We start from the raw sequence: 24,019 nt of genomic DNA on the forward strand, positions 1-24,019 counted from the left end.
TAGCTGTGCATCTGGGTAGCTAGGTAAGTATAACCCCTGCCCAAAAACCCAGGGAACTGTTTAATTGCGCGATTCATTTTTGACCTGTCGGAAGTGCACTCTCCTTCCTCTTGCAGCGCAAAGTTTTAATTTCTCACTTGTCTCTCGAGAAAGGCGGAGAAAAAGTTCAGGTCGCTCAGGTGCAGGCAGGCGGGCAAAATAATTAATTGCAATGTCGCTTCTTAGTTCTGTCGACAATTTGTCTTTGATTCTAATTCTCTTTGTCTCTTTAGTCACATTATAATTGCACTTAAACTCAGGGGCGAGTGTGAAACTGCCCAGGTATTTGAGAATTCCAGGCGAGTTTTGAACGGCGGTCATCAATCGAGGCAAATCAAATTGGAATGTTTATTGCAATTTCGTTGCACTTCCGAACTCCGGATCGTAAAAAACAATTTTCGATGGTAAACAAAAAATAGAGTCATAAAATGAATACACATTTGGACTGACTGGCTGAATGGTGAGCAGGTAACAGAACCCAAACCTGAGGGTCCCATTGTCTCTTGGACGCCGAGATTCTCTTTATTTTTTATGCGTTTCTCCCTGTTACCCCGGCTCATAATTGCGGCCGAGGCATAAATATTTTGATCATATTTCACGGCTCACTGATGACCGAAAAGAGTGGAGAGTGGAGAGATAATGATCTAGTCATTGCCCATATCTCTGGACTTCTAACTGTTCTCGGTCCGTGTCATTTGTCGCGTCTCGAATTCTCACACTTTCCATCGTAAATCTCGGAGGTTGGCCACGTTTTGCATCATCTTCGGTTCCGTCCTACATACCATATATATGTATCTCTTGGCCTATCTGGTATTGGGCATACTAAAGACCCCTTATCGGTGTTTGCTCATCGGATCCTCTCCTCCACCCAATCATCATCGCACCGAGTCGACATCTCAATTTACTTCCACGAATAACATCGAAATCGGGGATTTGTTTTTACTTACCAGTAGCACGTAGGGTAGCATCGAGATCCCCATAACAGAAGGGAAGTGCATTAACAGTTATGTCAGTGGATGGGTTTTATAAGGAAATTGACTTGGGAGGAAGCAAGATGAGATGGTGTGAGGATTAGGAAGGGTGTAATGCACAATTAGTAGGTGCTAGGTGTTTTTTTTGTAGGAACCTTAAATAGTGATTTGAAGCCTTTTGTTGATAAGAGGGAACTCAAGTTCTACACTTTAAAAAAATCATTTAGGATGGATAACATTGTTATCAAATACAAAGTGTTATTCAACTCTCGTGGAAAAACATGCAATACCTTTTCAAAAGAATATTAATTAAACTTTTGAAACTCGTCGGTCGGCGTTAATGGACTTCAAAACCCTATAAATGCTGAAAATATAATGAAGGGGCGGTAAATGGCTTTTCCTCGGCACAAACATGCGAAAATAAGCACTTTCCTAGGAAAATGAAACCCCTTTTCCTCAACAACGTTCCCCCAAGTCAGGAACATGCAATTCCTAGGCATTGAAGCGTGCCTCTAATAGGTGTCTTATACTATGTGCAGCTGGACTATCTGGAAAGCACACACGAGGTAAGCATTGATAGAATTGTTCAGAGAAAAACCCAATTAACTCGGGACATGATGATGACGATGGAATCGGGAAGAAGCGAGGTGTGACCACGGGCCAAGAAGAAGATGTCGTATGCGTGGAGAGAGCTCTGCTCCCGAAGAACCCGCCGACTGCTCCAGATGATTATATAGTATATCGCCGAATGCTGACTCCTCCATATATGGAGAACTGCAGACATAAAACGTTGTACTAACACCACTAATGATGATTGTGTTTGGTGTTTGCTAGCTCTTCTTTTTTTCGTTGTTAGTTGGGCTTACTTGTAAGCGTGTTCGTTACGCTTGGCAGTTGCATCAACATCGCGTCTTGGAGCCAAGTTAATGTTAATGTCGCGTTCCAGAAATGATAATGATGCTTTTCCCCATCCCACGTACCATATACCATATACCATATACCACACATATAAGGCAGATGAGGAAAGTGCAGCGTCATCGCTCCGCTGGCGAAACAGTTGAGTTGACAACAGTAGATGTTGTGCTCCAGAAAACAAACAACCAGCTGCGATATAAAGTTATTACAATTTCGTATTCTGTATTTATTTTCCCTTAATTCCCCCTAGTCCAACTCCGCCCGTTTTTAATTGGAAACAGTTTCCCAAATACACCAAAAAACACCCTTTCGGATCTGGAAAACTTGAGCCCGAGAGTCAAGAAGTCTAATTACCAAAAGTCATTCCGTTTGCCAGCCCCCTCTTTTCTCTTCTCTCTGATTTACATTTTTGACATAAACTTTTGTTCAACTAAAAAGCCAACAGCTAAAGAAAAAAAAAACACGGAAAAAAGCCAGAAGGGGGAAAATAAAAATAGCAAAGTCATTTAATTGCGAAAACGCGTTTTAATTGCTTCTGGGTTGGCCTGGGATTCGAGGAGCTGGGAACTGGGAGTTCTTCTTCGCCGGAATGGGAATCCAACTGTTATAGTCATAGTTCGCTCGGAATTTTAACCTCTTTCCAAGTGCTTTCCCAGCCAGTCGCGTTAATTTGCCCGGCCGCAGAACAGACATCTTGCCAAAAAAATAATAAAATAAAGAAAAATAAAGGGAACAAGCCAAAAAGCTGAGAAATGCCTCATAATTTCATTAGGCAAAGTTACACTCCAGTAACGCGGCTCTGAGTCTCAGAACTGGCCACTTGGCTTGTTTATCTTTTGGCCGGGTTGAAAAGTCAGGGGCGGAAAAGTCATCAAAATTGGTGACCCCGACAATTATACGCTAGGGTGAACCCTGCAAGCAAGTCACTCCGCCACTGAAATTATTACGAAAACTTATGCCAACTAACAGGATTAGCCAGCAACTGTTTGCTGTCCAAAGTTTCATGGGAAGGTTTATCAATTGGTTGTTTTTAACCCTATCAATGAGTTTCTGAGAACTCAAAGATATAGTGCTGACAAAAGGAAACCGTAATACATTTATGATTATATGGATTATATTTCGAAGACAGGGTATTACTATATATATCATTAAAAACTGACAAAAATTATGAGGTATGCATATTTCACTCGTTTTAACTAGGATTAACAGGCCTAAATATCACCAACAAAATTCCCCTTCTTTAACAGCACACACCACTGCTTTCAACTACATAAATTAAAATCAATTATTGCCACAAATCTAAGCCATGAGAAACTGCAGCTTTGGCCAGTTTCCTTAGCCCGCTGGAATGGATTTAGTTCGGTTTGGCTTGGTTTGGTTGGATCGGTTGGGCTGGGTCCGTTTTGGTCTTTTGGTGCGATTTGAAGGCCGAAAGGGGTCTCCGGGGCGTAGGCTCATAAATCGAGCCAAGTTGTCATGGCCGTGGGGCAAAGTTTTGGACATTGATTGCCAGCTTCTACATATTTTCCCACAGTGCAACTGATCGAAAAGTGAAAGAACCAGAGAGCTAAGTAATTGCACAGGATACGACTTAAAGAGTACCCTTTAAAGGTTGTAAATTAAATATTACATGTTGTGATTTAATTTTGAGTTTACTTTATGGAAGCAATAACCTATTCTATACAAAAATTCAAGATCATTTTGATATCCACAGGCTTACCATTGTCACAACTAAATAATTCTAACAATCATTGTTCTTATCGTTATTTCTTGTTACTTTTTTTCTAATTGTAAGATAATACTTTAATCCCTTAATCCAGTCCATCACACCTCTGCACCTGTCATTTTCCATGCAGGGTGATGCGAATAAAAAGTTATTAAATGCAGTCGGAGGAGGAGGCAAGGAGTGGGAGCCTCCGTGGCAGCCACCTGTGACATGAAGTGGAGCATGGAGCATGGAGCTTGGAGCACAGAGCATGGAAGGTGGAGAATGGAGCGCGGATCTGGGATCTCGGTGGGCACTGGGGAGTGAGCCATGCCAAGTGGGGCTTAGACGCACGGCAATTACGCGTCTCTAAACAGCTGAGACTGGCACAAGGACCAATCGGAATGGCAGTGGAGGATGGGGATGCCACAGGAGTGGGACTGCAGAAATTAAAATTACACCCGCGGGCCAGATGGACCAATACCAAATGGCACAGGCCCCGCGCTTCTAAAATAATAAATACAACAATTCAAGGGGGTGAGAGGAGGAGCACAGCCCCACAAAACGAAACGAAACCCCAAACCCAAACCGATCCGATCCAATCCAATCCAGGCGATGCCATACCATGGGAATTACACTAATTTAAAGTAATTGGCTATAGTTTTTCACTTGGCATTTAAATACGAGTGTGTGTCCAGGAACCCAAACACAAACCCAAACCCAAACCCGGTCCCAATCCCAGTGTCCATTCCATTCCAGTCCAGTCCGCTGGACGCGCTGCGGTCCGCAATTTTAATCGATTTGCGTATATGGCGAATGGAGGACTATTAAAAAAAAGACCAGCAGAGAGAGCCGAAAATGAGACTGGCGAACTTGGAACTTGGAGCGTACCCAAAAGTGGGCGTTGCCCCAAACTGAATGGGAAAATGAGTGAGTTCTGGGGTTGGGAGTCCGCCGGTGAATTGGGCATTGCCTCGATGACGACGACGTCGCATTCCAAGTAGCGCATATGCTGCACCACTTTGCCTTTGACTCTGACTCCGATTCCACCACTGGGAGCTGCAGGCAGCCCTGGAGCTGGAACTCTGGACTGCCTTCAAAGCAAAACTAATTAAAAGTGCCCCGAAAACAAAACACATCCAAGGGCAAGATTAGCCTAAGCGGAACCAAAATTCGGAATACCCTTGCCGTAAATTAAAGGGACTATTACATATTTCGGGGGTACTAACAAGATATAAGAATATTTCAAGGCATTTTTTGGTAAGAGTACTGGTCTTACCATAACAAAAACCCATACATACATGGGAAAGATAACAAAACTCGAAAATAACATACACATTTTGAATAAAAATAGAATAGATCTGTAGAATAACATAATATTCATATCAGCCTACTTAAGAATATTCAAAAACTAAGAACAATAGGTAATTCTTATGGGACTGGCAGAAATCATTGGATGATATGTTTTGATGGTGGGCAATAACCATCTCATCAGATACAGATTCCTTTCCAGAAGTTTTGTATTTTACAGTACTTTACAGATAAACCTAAGTGGTATATATCTTAGCTTTCATTACAAATGGATAACACCCCTTCGTAAGGGCATCCAAATCAGAGCAAACCAAACAAAACCAACCCGAGACTTGACTCGAGTCGACTCGAGCCAAGATGGGACATTGCCAGGAACCTTTTGCCCATCTGCATGCCTTTTTGGGGCCCGGGGCACTGCCGATCGGAGAGTTGAGGCCCAGGGAGTTCGGGGACCCGAGGAGCTCCCATTTTCTTAACCACTAAAATTAATAATAAGTGATCTGGATCTGGTTTCGAGCAAAAACAAAACGGTCGAGGCTGCGGTTGGTTTGAGGTCGGGGCTGCAGTAGAACGACGTCTCGGGCATAAATAAATGTTATGTGTTTTTTGCCAGCCACCGCAGAAGGAGAAAAAGGAGCAGCAGGAGCAGGAGCAGGAGCTGGAGCAGAAGGAGCTGAATCTGGGCAGGCAAATCCATAATGCGCCTGAAATCCCATACCATACCACGTTCCTTTGGCACCTTTGTGGCCTGCGGCGAGACAACAAAATCATTTTGCCGCCGCCGCCGAAGGTTCCCCATTTTCGCAGGGGCGACACAGGGGTTCTCGGGGGCTTGGGGCGCCCATTATTGATTGGCTAATCAAATCATTTGCCAGACTTACGGCAACTTGTAGAGCCGGAGAAACAGACCAACGACAGGCGCAATTATCATTCCAAAGTCGCGACGCGACACGGCCAACTAATTAATAATCCCAGCGATTAGCCCAGTCCCGAAAAGTCCAGACCCTCAGACCTCGCCCCTTTTTCTCAGCAGTCCCTATTTCGCGGGCCGTTTATTAATTAAAAGTCTCTCGCTTTCTTGGAGGCTGTAACTGGGCAAGGCTGCTCAACTCAACACCCCGCTAAGGCCAAGTCCATCTGTTGTTCCATTACGGAAAAGAAAATGCCCTACGAGTTAGTAAGGGCTTAATTCTTTAGATAAGAAGGTTTATTAGTGAAGAATTCCCAGAAAGAAAGTCAGATTGCATTACTAAGTAAGATATCTTAACTTGTTTTAAAAAATTAGAAGAGTTATGGGACAGATAAAAATGTAAAGATCTGTTCCCAAGTAAGTTGGCTATTTTAGTTATCAAACTATATAAACATCTCTAAAACCTATCCACCTATTCCCATGTAACTAGGCTTTTTTTGTTGCTATGCCTATAAAACTTGGTATACCACTATCTTAAGACAAGAACATTAAGACCCTATATGTTACACAGTACTGCGAAGAGTATCCCGCATTCAATATCCTCTATGCAACGATTTCCTCCTTGTTTTCATTTGTTTATTTCGCGCTTTTCGGTGTTTCGGCATTAATTAGTTCTTTTGCGTGTCCAGTGGGCTTGGTTGGGTTTCTGCCAGGCTCTGAGGTAGGTGTTTCCTAATGAGTCGCCGCAGACGCCCTCCTGGTAAAGAAGTCGCATCCAGACCCACATCCAGGGGCCATAGGAAGGTGTACTTGATGGGCTGTTCCCCAAATGTTTGCTCAAGTTAGTTGTGCAAATAAGTTTATTAGTGCGATTTGGGAGGGAATCGAAAGGGGCGTTCATTATGATAAAGAGCAGGAACCCCGGGAAGCAGAGGATGGACACATAAATATGTAGTCCATTCGCGTCCATTAGCGCAAGTGGAAATCGGTTGAGTGAAGAGTTCGGTTCGAGATGCATATTTAAAGTGCGAAATTTCATTTTTAATAAGCGAGGATTTTCTCATTAAGCGAATTCACAATTTGCGGCCAGGATACCCCGGGAAGTGTGTCTGTGCGGGCCATAAGGCATTAAGAGCATTAAAAAAGCAGCGAGGTGAGCGGTAAAACACGAGATGTAATTGCGGATTTATGTGCTGCCAGTGCGGAAGAGTGTTGACCAAAGGATAATGGAGTCCTCGAGCGTAAATAAAGTCTCGTAATATATTCCAGCATTTTTCTTTATTTCTCTGAGTACCGCGGGATCTCCTCCATGCAATTTAAAAGACTTTAAATCAATTTGAAAGGGATGGGCGCATTTTTACTGCACTGCCCAACAATCCCAACGCGAATCGCATGTCCTGTGGCCACAACATAAACAACGGAGGCAAAATCAAATAATTCCCTTTGGCGGCTACACATGCTAATTAAATTAGTTTTGAATGAATCCACACCAAGCACACACAGCCGAACGACCGAAAATTCAATTTCAGCTTTGGCCAAATTCCACCAAAATTTGCTAAATCCGTTTGCAGGGATTACATTACCATAATCATCGCCGTTTGCAGCAGTAGGACAGAAAGCCGTTGACCATGTGGCATTAAATGCCAATTAAATGGCCAAATGGAAGCGGCACAAATAGCTAATTGATATATATGTATCCCTATCTGGTATCGTATCTGCGCCAGTCCGAGTCGGGGATTATGGAGGCACTAATCGCGCTATTATGACGGACGACTGACTGACCGATTGGGGGCCAAAGGATGGTTGTTATGACAGCAGCGGGTTATAATTGGTTGCCAATTGAAGGGAATTTGGCGTGGTGTCAGCCGAGTGGGAAACAGTATTGGTTGGGAATTATAAGCTGCTAATGAGACACTGATATGACGGCCTAATTAAAGTTATTGATGGGATATTCATTTTACAAATTGTGAAACATAAAGCTGCTGATGTAAACAGTTTACTGTACGTTTACAGACCGTTTGGGATGTAGAATATAAATTTCGATTTAAATATTATGAAAATGGAACGGAAAATTATCAACACAAGGGTAATTCTACCATATCTGCCACGTGGAATTAATACAAAACCTGTAATGATCAAAGAAAAGGTTTTCTATATATCATGAACCTACTAATGAAGAACCCCCATCCTGAATTTACGCAACGATTGTTAAATAGACAAGCAGGACCCCCTGAAACGATTCCCTTAATGGGATCTGCCTCCTTTCACTTTAAATACGCTGATTAGTTTTGGGTCCTGCAGGAGCTATTCCTGGAAAGCGTGTGTTGGCCACGCGCTTTGGGATCACCATATGGCCAGACCCCTGGTCCAGCAACTGGTCAGCATTATTAACAAAGGGCCAGTACCCAAAACAGGACCTCAATCAAGGCCGAGATCCTGGAGAAACAGCAGCCAAAGACGCAGCAGCCGTCATAACAGCGTCAAAACTAATTTTCATTTTCGAAAACACAACAAGGGATCAAAGGTCCAAGATCGAAGAATCGAACTGCGGCATCTGTTGCGGCAACCAAATTAAATTTACAAATTATTGACGAAACACTTTTCATTTTAGGAAAAGTGAAAACTCCCGTGCTGGCTGGGCAACTCAACCAACTGTTGTCGTTCTCAGGGCAAATCTGACAGCATCATCATTAGGAAAGGAGCTCCCTGCTCCCTAGAACATCCTATAAGGTCTGACTGACTGACTGACAACTGACACGAGTCTTTCGTTCAGGTGGCAAACTACCAAAGCATCGTGATAAGCAAGACTCCTTGGGGCGTCCTTTCGGTACTTTCCCTATCTGCATCCATCCACTTTCCCTGCTCCTTTTGGGTGCCACGCGCTTCTTGGTGTCAGCTGTGGACCGCAAGACTAGGCCAACACCCAGATCTTAACCATATGGTATCGGACCCTCTAAACATAACCGAGGAACAGAACATGTGACAAGGCGGCTGGCCGACTCATTTGATTCCATAATTTGCAATAAACACGAATGTTTATGGTAGGAAAACGGCGACTCATTCGAGATGAAGCAAAGTGCGCCGTGAAAGAACGTCAGCTGGAGGAGTGATCCTCTTCGTTGGGTTCAGATCGTTCCGTTTCGAGTTCTGGATACAATAGGCCTTCCGGCTTGATTCTTTTATTGAGCATAAATTTCAGCAACCTTGAATGTTTTATAATATGGAATGTTCAAGTCTGATTCTCTCTTTAGATTATTCTCAAGGGTGGAGATTACAGAATAAGCTATTTAAAACTAGTTTCCTTCTCGACGAACAAGCTTTTTTAAAAAGAAAAGACACCCTTACAGCTTTTTTCAAAAGTAAACATATCGTATCATATCATTTCATATTTATATAGTTGCCCTCTCTAAGTTAAGTTAAGTTACTTACTTGTTATATATATTACACCTTTTAAATTTCTCCAAAGCTATATCATATCAACTTTAAAGTGATGTAAAGACATACTACTTAGCTCTAAGGAATTCTAACAACTTGAAATCTTTTCTGAAGGTTATCTTTTAGTATAGATAGTTTTTCCATCATTATTTTATCATCTCCCTGTGAGTTCCTTGCGAAATTGTACATTTACTCACGATGATCACCACAGGACACTGGCCGTACGTGAAGAGTTACAAAGGTTGAATACCGAAATCCCCGGAATCCCCGAATGCATGAACGTGCCCTTTGCCAGCATCGCTAATTCCCTGCCCATTGAAGGGAGCAGGAACCAGAAAAGGAGCACCAAGCTGGAATAGGAAGAACCACCCGAATTGAATGCGAATAAATGTTCATTTCCATTGCAATGCATTTTCATTTCCATTTCCATAAACGTGACCGAGTGAAATGTGTGTCATGGTCAGGCCATGACAAATTGCAGGGCGCGTGAGCAGGAGAATGACAGCCGGCCTTTGGAGATTTAGGGACCGACTGGTCCTGGTTGTTCTGATCCCAGATTGCGAAAAAAACCAAACAATGACACAGCGTGAGGCCTCAGATTTTCCGCTTTATGTTTTGTTTTTTTTCTTCGGGGCTAGGGGTTTACGATTTTCAGGGTTTTGGAGGCATAAACCGATTGAGGAATTATTACGCAAAATAGAGTTTCCACAATCGGGGAAAATGGCTTAGCAGAGCGGGGATTTTCCAAATAGAACTAGATATTAGATGGTAGACTACCCTTTTGTGGATCTGCCTTTCTCTGGTTTTTCGAAAATTCAACCGAAGCGTTGGATTGGAAAGCGGAATTATCAGCACGCGATTGCGCCAGCGATCTGTCACTAATTACTCGGCTGCAATTGCTGGGCAGGTGCAACAACTGCAACTGCAACTGCATCTGGAGTTGATTGAGTCGCAGCAGATCGGAACGGAGCGGTACTGCCGAGCGGTAGAGGGGAGCGGTACCGAAGAGCCCAGCGGTCAACGGCTTTGAGTGCGGATCGCGAGCGGCGCGTGCTTTACTTTTTACTTTCAACTTGGCCTCGCGTCCGACCGTCCACTTTGGTTATGGATTTTTTTTCGGCTTTTCGGGATTCGTGAGCGTCGCTTCCGTGCGCCAGCTGCAATTTGTGGCCCATTGCAGTCGGCCTACAATGCCATCGAAAAAAGGGCCAGCCGGAACGGAGAGCGTGGAGAAAGGAATACCCCAAAACGAATGATATATGCCCTATCACTGCAGGGATAAGCGTATCATACTAATTTAAATTTTAAGAGCATTTTAAAGGACTATAAGATATGGTGTTCAATAAAATAAATTAAGAATTTAGATACATTTTTGATTTCAAATATTGTAAACCAAGAACCAACCGAGAACAAAGAACTCTTGACTTTTTTGAGAACAAGAATAAATAGTTATTGATATTTTTGTAAGCCAGATAGTTCAAGCCACTACATCAAGATAATATTTTCCAAAAACAGTTCCAAAATAAAGAACATTTTCCAATCTTAGCATTAAAAAGCGAAAATACCCTAAATAGAACAAGAAACTCAACCACCCCCAAAAAAAAGGTATAAACCTTTTGCGATCCTTACTTCCTAGATGACCGTGTCTGTAACTCCTTATCAACCCCCTGCCAAAGTAGGCATACCCTACGATCCGAACTTTAAGCGATTTCCATGAAAAAACGAGAGCGCATATAGCAACAAGAACGCGAGTCAGCATTTAAAAGACCAAGCGAGGCGTTTTACCGGCAATTATCGCGCTGGTCGGTCGCAGGGGGGAGGATTCCAGGAGGGCAGACTTATCGGATGGTTCAACTGTCCATGCCACACGGCGAACGGCGATTCGGGCTCATCATTAACCACAAACAAAAAAATACAGAAAGCACAAAAAATAAATTAAAACAAAAACCCAACCAGAAAACAAAAGCGCAAAAACCACGTCGAAAAACGATGGCCAGGCTCCAATGGATATTTTCGGGTGTTGTTGTTTTTTCCTGTTTTAACTCCAACTTTTTTCGGTTTCAGTTTCGGTTTCGGTACGAAGATGGAAGTGCGGCTGGAAGTGGAAGCGCAGATGGAAGCGGAGATGGAAGTGGAGATGGAAGCTGGAGCCGGAGGACCAACCTGTTGTCTGGCCTGCGTTCGTTCGCGTGTTGTAATTGCCGACGCCGTCTGCCAGCATCTGTTTTGGGGCCGTTTATCGATGGTCGATGCTCCCCTGTCCCCTACACTCAGAAAAAATATTATAGTATATTCATAAAGTGACGAAATGACCGAATTGAAGTATTTTTCTAACAATGCTGGATATTACACTCCCCATAAAAACTATCTTGATAATATGAACATATTTCATCTTGTGCTTATAATTCCCAACCCTTGATTCAGAAAATAAGTGTGTTCTTATAAATTCCCAACCTATAATTCAGTGAAGAAAGTTAAGTTCCAACAATCTTAATTAAACAAAATCAGAAGATAAATTGGAAGTTGGAGAACACTTTTCTCCGTGTCAATCTCCATCCATCTCCCCATCCCACTGTTTTCCACCTTGGGCACTGTACCTCATAACCGCAGTGTCAATAATCGACAGCTGCCTCGCTTCAATATCCATCGCTCCTTATTTTCAGGGGGGTAAATACGACAACCCCCTTTTACATAACTTCGCAGCTGCCCAAAAGTCGGTTCAGTTTCGGTTTCGGTTTCCTCCCCGAGCGTTTTTCGAAGCTGGGTCGAGTGCAGCTTTCAATTAGCCGCCTGCTCCTTGTAATGAATGCCGACAGAGCGGACCGAAAAGGCTGGCCCCACATCCTCCTCCCCCATACCCCTCCTCGGGGGTCTCCAGCCCCCAAGTGACGACTTGTCGAGTCCCAAAAGGGAGGGGGAGAGAGGGGGCGATAAGCGAGGGGAGGCACGTGCCACAGGCGCAGGGAAAGGGGGGCTTAAGCTGCAGGAGCAATTTACCAGAGATTGACAGCATAATCCATCAATGGCAGTGCCCCGAACGGAGGGCTTTCAGTCGTGTAGCGGAGATCGCTCTGGTAACTGGGTTTTAACCCCCCCAAAGCTGACAGACCAACAGGTGTAGCTTTTTATGGGGCATATGCCAACGCAATTGATGAAGTAATTGAGGGGATCAACATAAAAACCTTCAAATTAAAAGTAAACTTTCAAATAAAAACTTTTAGCTGCAGTAAATATCACAAATCTTCGCCCTAAATAAAGAAAAAGAATTTACTATGTTTGGATATTGTTTAACACCAACAACATACAAAATAAAATTCAATTTCAAGACATTTTAAAATATTAAATACCAAGTCTAAACAGAGAACCCCTAATCCCCTTAACAAAAATTTATAAAAATTCCCCTAAGAGTTTTTTTCTCATTATCCCTTTATAATTTCTGAAAACTTATCTAATGAAACTAAAACGTTTTCATTAAAAAATTCAAGATAACTACCCACACTTGAACCCCTTTTTCATATAGTGCTGAAGTCAGGACAATTAAAATAATCATAATTAGAAACTGAAACCCAGTAACCCCTAACCCTAGGACCCTGCAACCCTTTGCTCTCCACTCGAGCAGTAAGATTTCCCTTCCCATTTCTTCCCCGTTTTGACCAAATATTTTCGGTTGCAATGTTTGCTCGAATCCGTAATTAAAACGTTGAGTGGTAGAGAAAACTGAGCTCTTCATTGGGTTTGGTGGACAGCAGGGGTTTGGGGAGGCCAACAAGGTCATCTTGGGGGTGACTCTCTACGCTTCTGGGGTGTCCATTTCCGCTGGCCAGGAGGAGCGAAGTCACTTCACGCCGGGCGTGCAAATTAAAACGGAATTACAGAGCTGACTGGACTTCTGGTTCCGCTGAGCAAATATCCGAGCTGCCAGGGATTGGGTTTCAGCGGTGTCACGAGTGCAGACGGGTCGCAGACACCAACCAGACACCTCCTCCTCCGCCTTCTCTTTCTCCCACTCCTCCTCCAGAAAGGGTTCAGTTGCATTCCCAGCTGGATTTGAAGTCGCACAAGTGCAGCCCACACTCCACGAGGGGATCAGGAGGCACAGGGGTGGGCTCAGCTGGCCACTTGGCATAATAATATTTCAAATTGGGCCAAGTTCTACCCAGATCCCAGCCAGATCCCGGCCAGCTATGCTTCCCAATGAAATGCCATAAAAAAGATGTGCAACTTGCACACAAGTTTTCGCTCCTCATCCAGAGAGCAAACTTTTGTAATAAAATGTTCATTAGTGCTGCAAGCCCCTGCTGAGCTGTAGTCCTCCAAAAGGGCCATCCAAATCCCCTTCTCCAGCCTCCTCCAGCCCCATCCACCCATCCTTTCGACCATGTGTGGCCTCCTCTGCGGCTGCGGATGAATTGCAGTTTTAATGTGTTGCCAGCACTTTAACTAACTGGGAATCCCGGCGAGATGCTGCAGCGAAAAATTCGCCAGATTGCAAAGTTGGCGATGAGGAGCTGGGGAGGATGGGTATGGGGATGGTGGGGAGCCAGTGGCAGTTGCAGATGCGGATGAGGTCCAACTTTTGCCGCGTAATTAAAACCAAAGCATTGCCAAAGTGGAAGGGCGCCCTTTAAACTGATTAGCGCCACGAGTTTCGCGAGCGGGGTCCGGTGGTCAAGTGCTCCTCGATGGTGAGTGCGGGTTTTAAACATGGTTGGTCAGAGGAATATAAAGAGTTCCCCCTTTTTTTACTGAGCTGCGGCGCTTGCCAATTTAGGAGTTCTGCTGAATACTCAAATTAAATACAAATGGGACGCAGCTTAAGTGTGGACGCTGTGATTTATATGGAAGGGCTTAAATTGCTCAAACTTTGTTGATCTTACAAATTTACTTTCAACTGATTGAAGTTGATGGCTTGAGAGTTCTTGTATAGAGTCATCATCCTGCAAAGCACCAATATATTCCCATCTCTTTACAAATCGCTCTTTAAACTCTGCTTCACGTACCCATCATTTTTCGTATTGATTCAGGACCTCTTTCTCGGCCATTATCTGAACCCATTATCGTATCCTCACCAGGCCCTGTTTATTTATTCATTCTGATGACTTACTCCACAAAGTCAGAGCCAATTTGGATTTGGCCATTGCTCCGTTTTGGCCTTCTTTTGTCTCAGCGCCTGGGAGAAATGCGGGCATCAACATTTGTGTGTTTGCACTGGTGTTTCCTTTTTGGCTGCCCCGAAATGGCACTGTCGACATGTCCTGAGAACTATTCCAAATTCCAAATCGACTATGGCATACATACAAATGTCCTTTTTAACTAGGACCGGCCTGGGGTTTACTTTTTTGTGGACAAACTGCTTATTTTCAGACCCAAGAACTACTGACCGCAGGGCCAGAACCTCCGTTGTCCTACGTTCGTTTCGGTTTCTTGGTTCGGGATTAGGATGCACAATAATTTCAACAATTACTACTTGAATGCAATGTTTATGTTCAATTATCGTGGCCGCACTACTGACCCATGGACTCGACTCCCTGGATGCGGATGCGGATGCGGAGGCGAGGACTCCTTTCGGGTCGTTGCAGTTCATTGATTGACATTTTTATTATGCATATTCGCTGGTCTGTTATCCTTGCTACGCTTCCTTCCTTCCGAAACCGCCGGCTTCTCCTGCCAATAACAATAAATTTCCAATTTGTCTTTGGCATTGGCCATAATGACGTCCACAAAAGAGACCTTAATCCAATAGATAAATTTCGAGCATGTCCTGGCTCCTTGGCCAGCACTCCTTGCTCCTTTTGGTCCTCGACTCCCACGATTCCCTCGGCTGTTGCGGACAGTCTCATTACTTGTCCATTATTATTGGCCTTCATTCTCAATCAATTTTTCAATTCCATTCCCATTGCCGTTTGCAATTGGCCCGTCAAGTTCGGTTGCCTCTTTATGGTTCTATAAAATTTGCATTTCGCCTGGGGTCTCCTTAACGCCCTTTAGTTCTGGCCTTTCCCTGGTTGTTTTCCTGAAAGTTAGCAAGTTGCTTAAGGAGTTAACTGATTTTTATGATGATAGAGAAATAATAATATTGTAAATAAAATATTAAAAAGACTTAAAATCTATTAATTCTACTTAAATTGATTAAATTGTATACTTTAGATAATTAAACATTTTCTTTTCGCTGACATTACTTTGGGTTTCACTTGAAAATACAAACATCTTAGATCAATATATGATTTAAATTCTTTTAAATCTATATATCAACTTAGAGTTTTCATTAAGTTATATAATTCCTAATTTGTATTAAATGTTTAACACATTTCTGGAATTTTATTGTATAATTTTAAGTTCTAATATTTTCTTTAGCCAATTACCAACTTTTGGAGTCAGTTAGAGGTGACCTTTATAGGTCTTAGGCCCTCTACCAGATCGCAACCTCTTCTGTGCATCTGCCTTCCGAGAAGCTGCTTGAAAGTCGCGCCCCTGGACGATGATTAGTCCTCAGATCCTTGGTCAGGATAACTATATGCGCTGGGAAAACCACACACACATCGCGAAACATTTGGCGGAACTTGCGGAAGACAAGTGCGCGGGAAATAAAATAAAATCGCGAAATGAGATGAAAATCCGGGAAGCGGAAAAGGGACACCTTGCTGGGCGGTGGGAAGCGCAAGTGGCGGACGGAATTTCCTGATTCCCGGCCCATGAGGCACTCGGCACTCGCATATGTTGAGCACATGTTGGCGGGAGGAATTTCCCGGGCGACGGGCCAGGAATCAACGTCCTGCGTGGGAAAAGCCCACCCACGCCCACTCGGTTACCTGTAGTCGTGTTTTTTTTGGGTGGGTAGGTGGTTGGGTGGGTGACCTTGTCAGAGCAGTGGGTCCCTGTCCGTGGAGTGTTCACTTTTGAGATGCGTGTCTGGCACAATGAAAATCCAGCGATGGTTGGAGAACCCGACCTGAGGGAACGTGGGAAAAAAGGATTTACGATGAAGAGATTCTCAGCCGAGAGAACTGAGAACTGGGAACTGGGAACTCAGAACTCAGAACTGATGACGTGCCTGGTCATGGCCGTGTAATGCAACTGTGTCTTTGTGCCTGCTTACCTGTTGCACACGCACATGTTAAAAAGTCATCATAAATCTCAGTCGACGAGGACGAGCACTCTCCGTCTCATCTCATCTCATCCCATCTCTCTTTCTCTAGCTGTGAAAATATTTTCACATTTTCACTTTTCACATGCGGCAGTGGGAGTTCTTCTGCTCGATGATGACTGGCCAGGATGGGTATTTGTCTTATCTATCAGATCTGTGTAAATTCCCGGCTTATCATGCAAAACACGTAACCACGTCGCCTGATCCTTTCGGCCAGGAAGCCACCGGTAAAGCTACTCCTTTTGTGCAACATGCCGTGACCTTTCCCGCGAACTCGTGACTGCAGCGGCTTAGGCTGCCTAATAATTTGTATAAATATTTATTTTTGCTACCGATTTCTATCTGTTCAACGCCTCCGAGGGAGCTGAAGAAGGTGTGAAATTTAAAACCCCCTGACCATGATGATCTCTTACCGGGAATCGAGGAATCAAGGGGAATCTGAGGGTTACGGTTTCGAATTCAAATCCGGGACATGTTCTGCGTTGCTAAACTGATTCTTGATTTGCATTTTAGTTCACTTGCTGTGGCACGTTCCCCAAAACAAAAAACCAATCATGTGTTAGATATTGAATAAAGGCGTAACGGTTTTGAAAGCATTTTAAAAATATTTTTTAACGTTCGAACGAGTGTTGTACGTTTAACTGAAACGTTGAAAATACTAATAACAACAATGAAATATCACAAGGTTCTAGAACACCGTAAATCTTGTGATATCAGAAAATAAATTAGTTAATTGGATCCTATTCAAGAACAGCTGTTTAGTAGCCCATACCAATTACAATCACATTACTTAATAGCACTGATTTAACTTCTGAAAATTGTTCGGAATTGCGGAGACCCAGATAAATCACTTTTAATCTGGTTTTCATCATCTTTAATTGTTTTAGAAATTTGACAGATTTGTATGGCCTTTTTGTTTAAAAGCATCGAAGACTCTTTGAAATCTTCAAAATACGGGGCAATGGCACTTCCTGTAATTGGATGGTGAGAGCCACTATGAGGCAAAAAGCTTAATATAAATTAAAATTTTCATGAATATGGGTTTAATGTGTAAAATAAAAATATTTTGCATCATTACAATACATAATATTTCCAGTTCTGGTTCGATGAAAGGGAATTCTACATTAATAATTAGTCATAAAAACGCCGCAACACCTTCTCGTAATAACCTCGCTGGAATTTCGCAAGGTGGCGAAGATTAGAAGACCCCAGATCTGCGTAGCAAGTCATGACAAAGACCGCAGATCGCCGAAGATGGTTAGTCAGTGTGGCATTGGCAAGAAGTGCTGGCCCCATCCAGAGATGAGTCACCAACCGTTATGGGTTGCCAAACAGCGGATGGGGAAACCAAGCCGGTGAATAACCAGTCGCAGAACCACGAACCCATCGAACCGCTCGCCCCGAGCTGCAGCAGGCGAATAACTGCAGTGCACCCACATAGTATCTGTATCTGGATGGCCATACCATCCGACTCTCTTATACGGCGGAATGAAAACACAACACGTTCGAGTTCGAGACCCTCTCTTATAAATCCCCTGCCCATCGAGCACTTATAAAGCCGGCTGCCTTCCCTGTCGAAAGTCAGTTGCGTGCGAGCCGCGAGCGCGAGATCATCGAATTTCCAAAAGGAACTCAGACTGCGTCTCGAAATAAACAGAAACATAAAAATATTCAAATTGTCGTGTGCGGTGTGTGGGTGCAACCAGAATAATATAACTAAAAAAAATATCCGAAAAACAAGCTCCTGGATTTATGAGCAATACTACTACCAAAACCAAGTTACCAATGTGTGAGCCACAAAAATCAAGTGAAAACCGAGCGAATATGCCAATAAACTAAAGACATTTGGATACAAGAAACCCACGCATTTTGGATTATAATATTGCGAAAGGCAGAAAAACCTAAGGTAAGCCCGGGGCCCCGACCTTAATGAGACTATATCCGCGAGATACGAAGATACTATGTGAAGGAGAGATGCAAGAAATGTGCAAATTGCAATAGAAATTGTCACAGCGGCAAAACAAAAGCACTTAAACTTAGAGGCGTAATGAGTTTGTTCAACCTGTGTGTTGTGTGCCCTCTCTCTTTCGCACCCTTTGCCACTTTTTAGGGGTGCGAGTGGTGCGGCAGAAAGCATAAAAAATGCAAATTACACCGCGGGTCATGTGAAACTATGCTAAACTGACCATAGACCATAGAGCATAGAAAAAAGAGTTATATGAATTAATTCATTATGCTGAAGAGTCCGCTTTCGACATCTCTTCTTCATGCTCGCATGGGTATTCAGTGCAGTCTGCAATGAAAATTAATAAATAAATTAATTAATAAGCGCCCGACTGCGATTTCGTGCCATATTGTAATTGCTAGGCAACCGAAAAAAATAAAAACAAAATAAAGCCCAACCAAGGCGTTGCTCCCACTCACTTTTTCGAGCAGTGTAGGTTGTAGGTAGCGGGCACAAAAACGCAACGCGACTTAAAGAAAGAGAGGGGGCCATACGAACATAACGAGTGGGAGTGAGAAAAACGCGTTTTTTGGAATTTTTTTTGTTGTGCAAGGCAATGAATTCGGTTTTTTTCTTTCGAACAATTGTTTGAGGAATGTAAGAAGATTTGTGCGCTGTGACTGTAATTGAATCGAATGCGATTAACATAATTTGTGAGGGGAAATGTTGCTGGCCAGGCAAATTACAATAATGCCTGACCATTAGCTGATTAGTTGGCCATTAGCGAAGATGATTTCAGGGCTAAAAAGTGCAGTTTATGTAACGTACTACAAAAGTATCTTCAAGTTTGTCCGGCTAATTTTAGAGGCCCCCCTAACGTGGGGAAAAGCAAACTTGGCCCATCAAATTTTATGGTTAGCCGTTACCCAGCCAGCTGACCCAGTTTTCCCTTCAGCCTTGCCGAAACCAGGGGGAAAACCAGGAAGTTGCAGAGCCATCGGAATCCGTGTCCCAGACCATAAACAAAATTCTTGGCCACAAAAAAGCATGCTTTTCCCGCTTTTCCTCGCTTTTCTTTTATTTCTGCTGCATTTTCCCCGTCTGAAGTCTGAAGTGTTGTAATTGCTCTTGTTTTGTTCTGCGTTTTTATGAATAACTTATGCACTTAATTGATTTTTGTTTATTGTTCGGTTCAAGTTAATTAATTTCTCACTTTATGCGTGTGCCGTCTTTACAGAATTTCTTCAACGGCGCCAGAATGGAGAACCCCGCACAGAATGTAAACGAAACCAAGGTGGATCTGGGCCAGGAGAAGGAGGCCCAGGAGGAGGAGCATTCTACAGTAGCCGCCGCCTCCGCCGCCAAGGAGACCATCATTGACATTCCCGCCTCCATTGCCTCCAGCTCCTCGTCCTACGACACGGACTGCAGCACGGCCAGCAGCACCTGCTGCACCCGCCAGGGGGAGCACATCTACATGCAGCGGGAGGCCATTCCGGCCACGCCCCTTCCGGAGGCCGAGGATCTGGGCCTGCTGAAGTACGTCCACCGTCAGCACTTTCCCTGGTTCATCCTAGTGATCTCCATCATTGAGGTAAGTCGAGATACACTCATCCCATTAAATCAAAGAAGCCGCAAACTTTCATCCCAAGAGCGATAAAAATGATACGGGGCGGGGCGGTGAAGTTGCGAAGGGCGGAAGTTTTCTTTCCAAGAGTTTTCCTCGCCGTTCCCGCTCTTACATGTTTCGTTTTCTGCGTCTGACTCGCTGGCGCCCCCGAAAATCGATTGTAAACAAGTTGAACAACAAACAGCTGAAGGAAAAGCGAACAGAAAAGCATATGAAACCAGAAACTCGCAGTTTTTAAGGCCATTTTGGTCATATAAAAACTGAGGAGATATGACTAGAAATGGTAGTTAGATAACAAATATGAAGAACTTCCAACTTTAGGTTTGAAACTCTAGTAATTTCTATATTTTATATAATTTTAAATGAAAAACCACCTCTCCGCAGTACATGCTCTTTTACTTCTATAATAAAAACGCTTTCCTCCGAATAGAAACTAGCACGAATATCAAATAAACCTACAGGGCGGCCCACGGGGCGTATGAGTTTTAGTTTTTGAAGCCCTGCCAAGTTGGCAGGACTCGCCCTAAGCATTTTCATAAGACTTTATTTGGGACGCGGTCGCGTGCCAGACAGCAACAACATAAATCAGTGTGTGAGACCCCAAAACTAACCCCCAATCTCTCTTCTTCTCTACATTTTAGATTGCCATCTTCGCCTACGACCGCTACACAATGCCCGCCCAGAACTTCGGGCTCCCGGTCCCGATTCCTTCGGACTCGGTGCTGGTCTATCGCCCAGATAGGCGCCTCCAGGTGTGGCGCTTCTTCAGCTACATGTTCCTGCACGCCAACTGGTTCCACCTGGGCTTCAACATCGTCATCCAGCTGTTCTTCGGCATTCCCCTGGAGGTGATGCACGGCACGGCCAGGATCGGGGTGATCTACATGGCGGGCGTGTTCGCCGGATCCCTGGGCACCAGTGTCGTCGACTCGGAGGTGTTCCTCGTGGGCGCCAGCGGTGGCGTCTATGCCCTTTTGGCCGCCCACCTGGCCAACATCACACTGAACTATGCGCACATGAAGAGCGCATCCACGCAGCTGGGATCAGTTGTCATCTTTGGTGAGTTTCTTTTCTTTTTGATCTCTAAAAAAACAAATAGAACTGTCATTTCACTTGGTTTACTTATTTTATTGCTTCCTTGCCAAACGCGAATTCTTCAGTAAATCCTATTCCATTTGAACTTAACGCGAATTCTTCTGTAAATTTCCTTTTACTTTCCTTGATTACATTTCTGATGACTTGTTACTAACTTTATCCCTTTCCATTCTTCTATTTTTAGTCTCCTGCGACCTGGGCTATGCTCTGTACACCCAATACTTCGATGGCGGGGCCTTCGCCAAGGGTCCCCAGGTGTCGTACATTGCCCACCTGACGGGAGCTCTGGCAGGACTCACGATTGGCTTCCTGGTGCTAAAGAACTTCGGGCACCGGGAGTACGAGCAGCTCATCTGGTGGCTGGCCTTGGGCGTCTACTGTGCCTTCACCGTCTTCGCCATTGTGTTCAACCTGATCAACACGGTCACCGCCCAGCTGATGGAGGAGCAGGGCGAGGTGATCACCCAGCACCTGCTGCACGACCTGGGAGTGTCCTAAGTATGAGGATCGGCATCCGGAGTCACGTGCAGCTTAAACTTCAGCTTCAGGAGAGACCGAGAGACAGAGGGTTGCAGGAAAAGAAAAGTTCACTCAACGATTTAGTTCAAAACTAAATTCGAAATTCGTTTGGCTTTTGCTTTTCGTTAGCATTACCGTTACCGCTACCGTTTGCAGTTACCGTTAACCGTTTCAGTTCCGAAACACCAGACACAAACTCAAAAAACTAAAAAAATATGAGATGAACATAAACATAAACCGAAGCCGAAACGTGTAAACAAATGTTGTGATAGAACCAAAGACTGAATTTATTTCGCGTGTAAAAACAAAGTAAAAATCAAGAGGAAAATCAAGAAACAGAACTAATCGCCTCTCGCTATGATTTAAATTAACCCATTATCCAAGTTTACGTTTAATGGTTTCTGCCTGTTTTCTTAAATTATGTATTTATTGGCCGCAATTACTCTGAATGAACCGAAGCGTCAGCAAACTGTATCAAACTGTTTATACATCCATAAGCATAATCTGCCCCCGAACTATGTAGCTCCTAGCGATTATATATATTACATAACTAGGTATAACTAGCCCCTAACAAATTGTTTCAAATTGTAAATACTATTAAGTCGCACACTAGTCAAACAACAACTGCAAAAAGAACGATGGGAAACCACAGCAAAGAACCATTCAATTCAGATCAATTAAGCAAATCGAATTAAATTAAAGTCACTTAATGCGTTACAAAATCGAGCAAATATTTATCGTAATCCCCCTACACACACACAGACACTCAAAAGTATTACTAATTATATTTATTTATTGTACGGCAGCGAGGGTTTATTAATTTGTCAATCGAGCCAACTATTTATTTATTTATTTAATAATTTAGTGAAATTCACACAAAACAAAAACAAGCACGAAAAAACAAAAACAACACACAGAAGTGGGAAAAACCAAGCAATTCAACTGTAAAATATCCAATTCAAAAAATACACACGAAAAGCCAAAGAAAATAAAATCAAAACATTTCAAGAATACAACAGAAATTCAAAAGCAACAAAAGCGTTTTCATTTCCCTCATTTTTCTTTCAGTTTTTCAGTTGCCGATATGGTTTTTGGCCACAATTTAAGGGCAATAAATAATCAAGCAAGACGATTATCAAGATGCTTGACAATTGACCCATACGATACCATTCGATACGATACACACGCACACTAAATCGTCGGAATATATGTAGATAGATAGCAATGTATATCTCGTACGCAAATAGAGAAATATCCAAAGTAATCGCAGAATGAAAATAGCTAATCTGGCATAAAAGCCAGCAGGGCGTAAGCCAAAATAGAATCCTTGCGGGCCCCAAAAACCCCAAGATAGCATATTTGATTTTCAAAATAATGGAACCACAGCCCATTCCTCGCTCCACTTACTCCACTCCCAAAAACAAAAAAAATCAACTAGGAAACGGAAATGTTCAGCACGAGACAACAGAAAACCAAATAGCAAAAAGAAAAAAATTATAGATAAATAAATAAACAGAAAAAAATTGAACAAAAATAAATGTCTAAATTATAAATGAAATTCTCGTTTTCCTCATAAATAACTCAGGGCGGTTAAGCATACATGCGGAGTTTGAAGTGGAAAGTGGGAGCCACTCAATCAATATTTGCTCCACATAAATATGAGCCGAATTCAAAGCGAAAGACTGCAAGTAAAACTTGAGGAAAATCCTTAATTAATACCCACTCCGAAGGAGACTCGTGTGTCAACGAATTTTCCCACTCCAAAAAGGGGGCAAGCCAACAACTATCGTCCCACCAATCGATATTTGCTCTATATTAGTTTGCGCCGTGGCAAATTGAAAATCCCCCATGAAATATGAAGGCGTAGCACAAGAATTTCGTAATAATTCATATTGTCATTCGACATCGCTTTCAATCCTGCCGGATTAGCAGGACTTGAGTCCATGAATTTCCAAGTAAGCATTCCGCTTGAAGCACTTTTGTCAAATCAAAAATCATTATTAGCTGTTTCATTGTTGCTCGACTAAAATACACCTCTTTCGAATATCTTGGCTTTCTTCTAGGTGGATTCCAATCTGCTTTGGTTTTGAGTGGCTAGCTTTATATATATAAATATACGACTTACAGAGTAATCTTCATTCTTTGTAGATGACAAATTTACAGGTCTAAAGTCCATAAATTTTCAAGTAAGCTTCTCCAATTGATGGGTTTTAATGTTACATAAAACACAAATATTAAAATACCTATCAAACTCTTTATCCTAAAAAGCACAGGGTATAATATCCATTTTTGATGGTTCTAAAATCCCACTTATTAATGATGCATAATCAAAGAAGCGTTGCGAAATCAAAGATGTCTGATTACTTCGGCGAATGAATAAAACACTCAGAGAGCTAAATA

At 43.1% G+C, this 24,019-nt stretch overlaps 1 protein-coding gene across 1 annotated transcript; it reads left to right on the forward strand.

Moving 5' to 3' along the window:
* Positions 1-18,025: 18,025 nt before the first annotated feature.
* rho (rhomboid) lies at positions 18,026-22,657 on the forward strand. The gene is made up of 4 exons (XM_017079516.4): positions 18,026-18,336; positions 19,613-19,969; positions 20,647-21,064; positions 21,285-22,657. The coding sequence occupies exons 2-4, from the start codon at positions 19,634-19,636 to the stop codon at positions 21,596-21,598; spliced, it is 1,068 nt and encodes a 355-aa protein (XP_016935005.2). The 5' UTR covers positions 18,026-18,336; positions 19,613-19,633; the 3' UTR covers positions 21,599-22,657.
* Positions 22,658-24,019: the final 1,362 nt, after the last annotated feature.

Source organism: Drosophila suzukii, chromosome 3 (genome assembly GCF_043229965.1).
Source record: "Drosophila suzukii chromosome 3, CBGP_Dsuzu_IsoJpt1.0, whole genome shotgun sequence".
In the NCBI taxonomy this organism is placed as follows: Eukaryota; Metazoa; Arthropoda; class Insecta; order Diptera; family Drosophilidae; genus Drosophila; species Drosophila suzukii.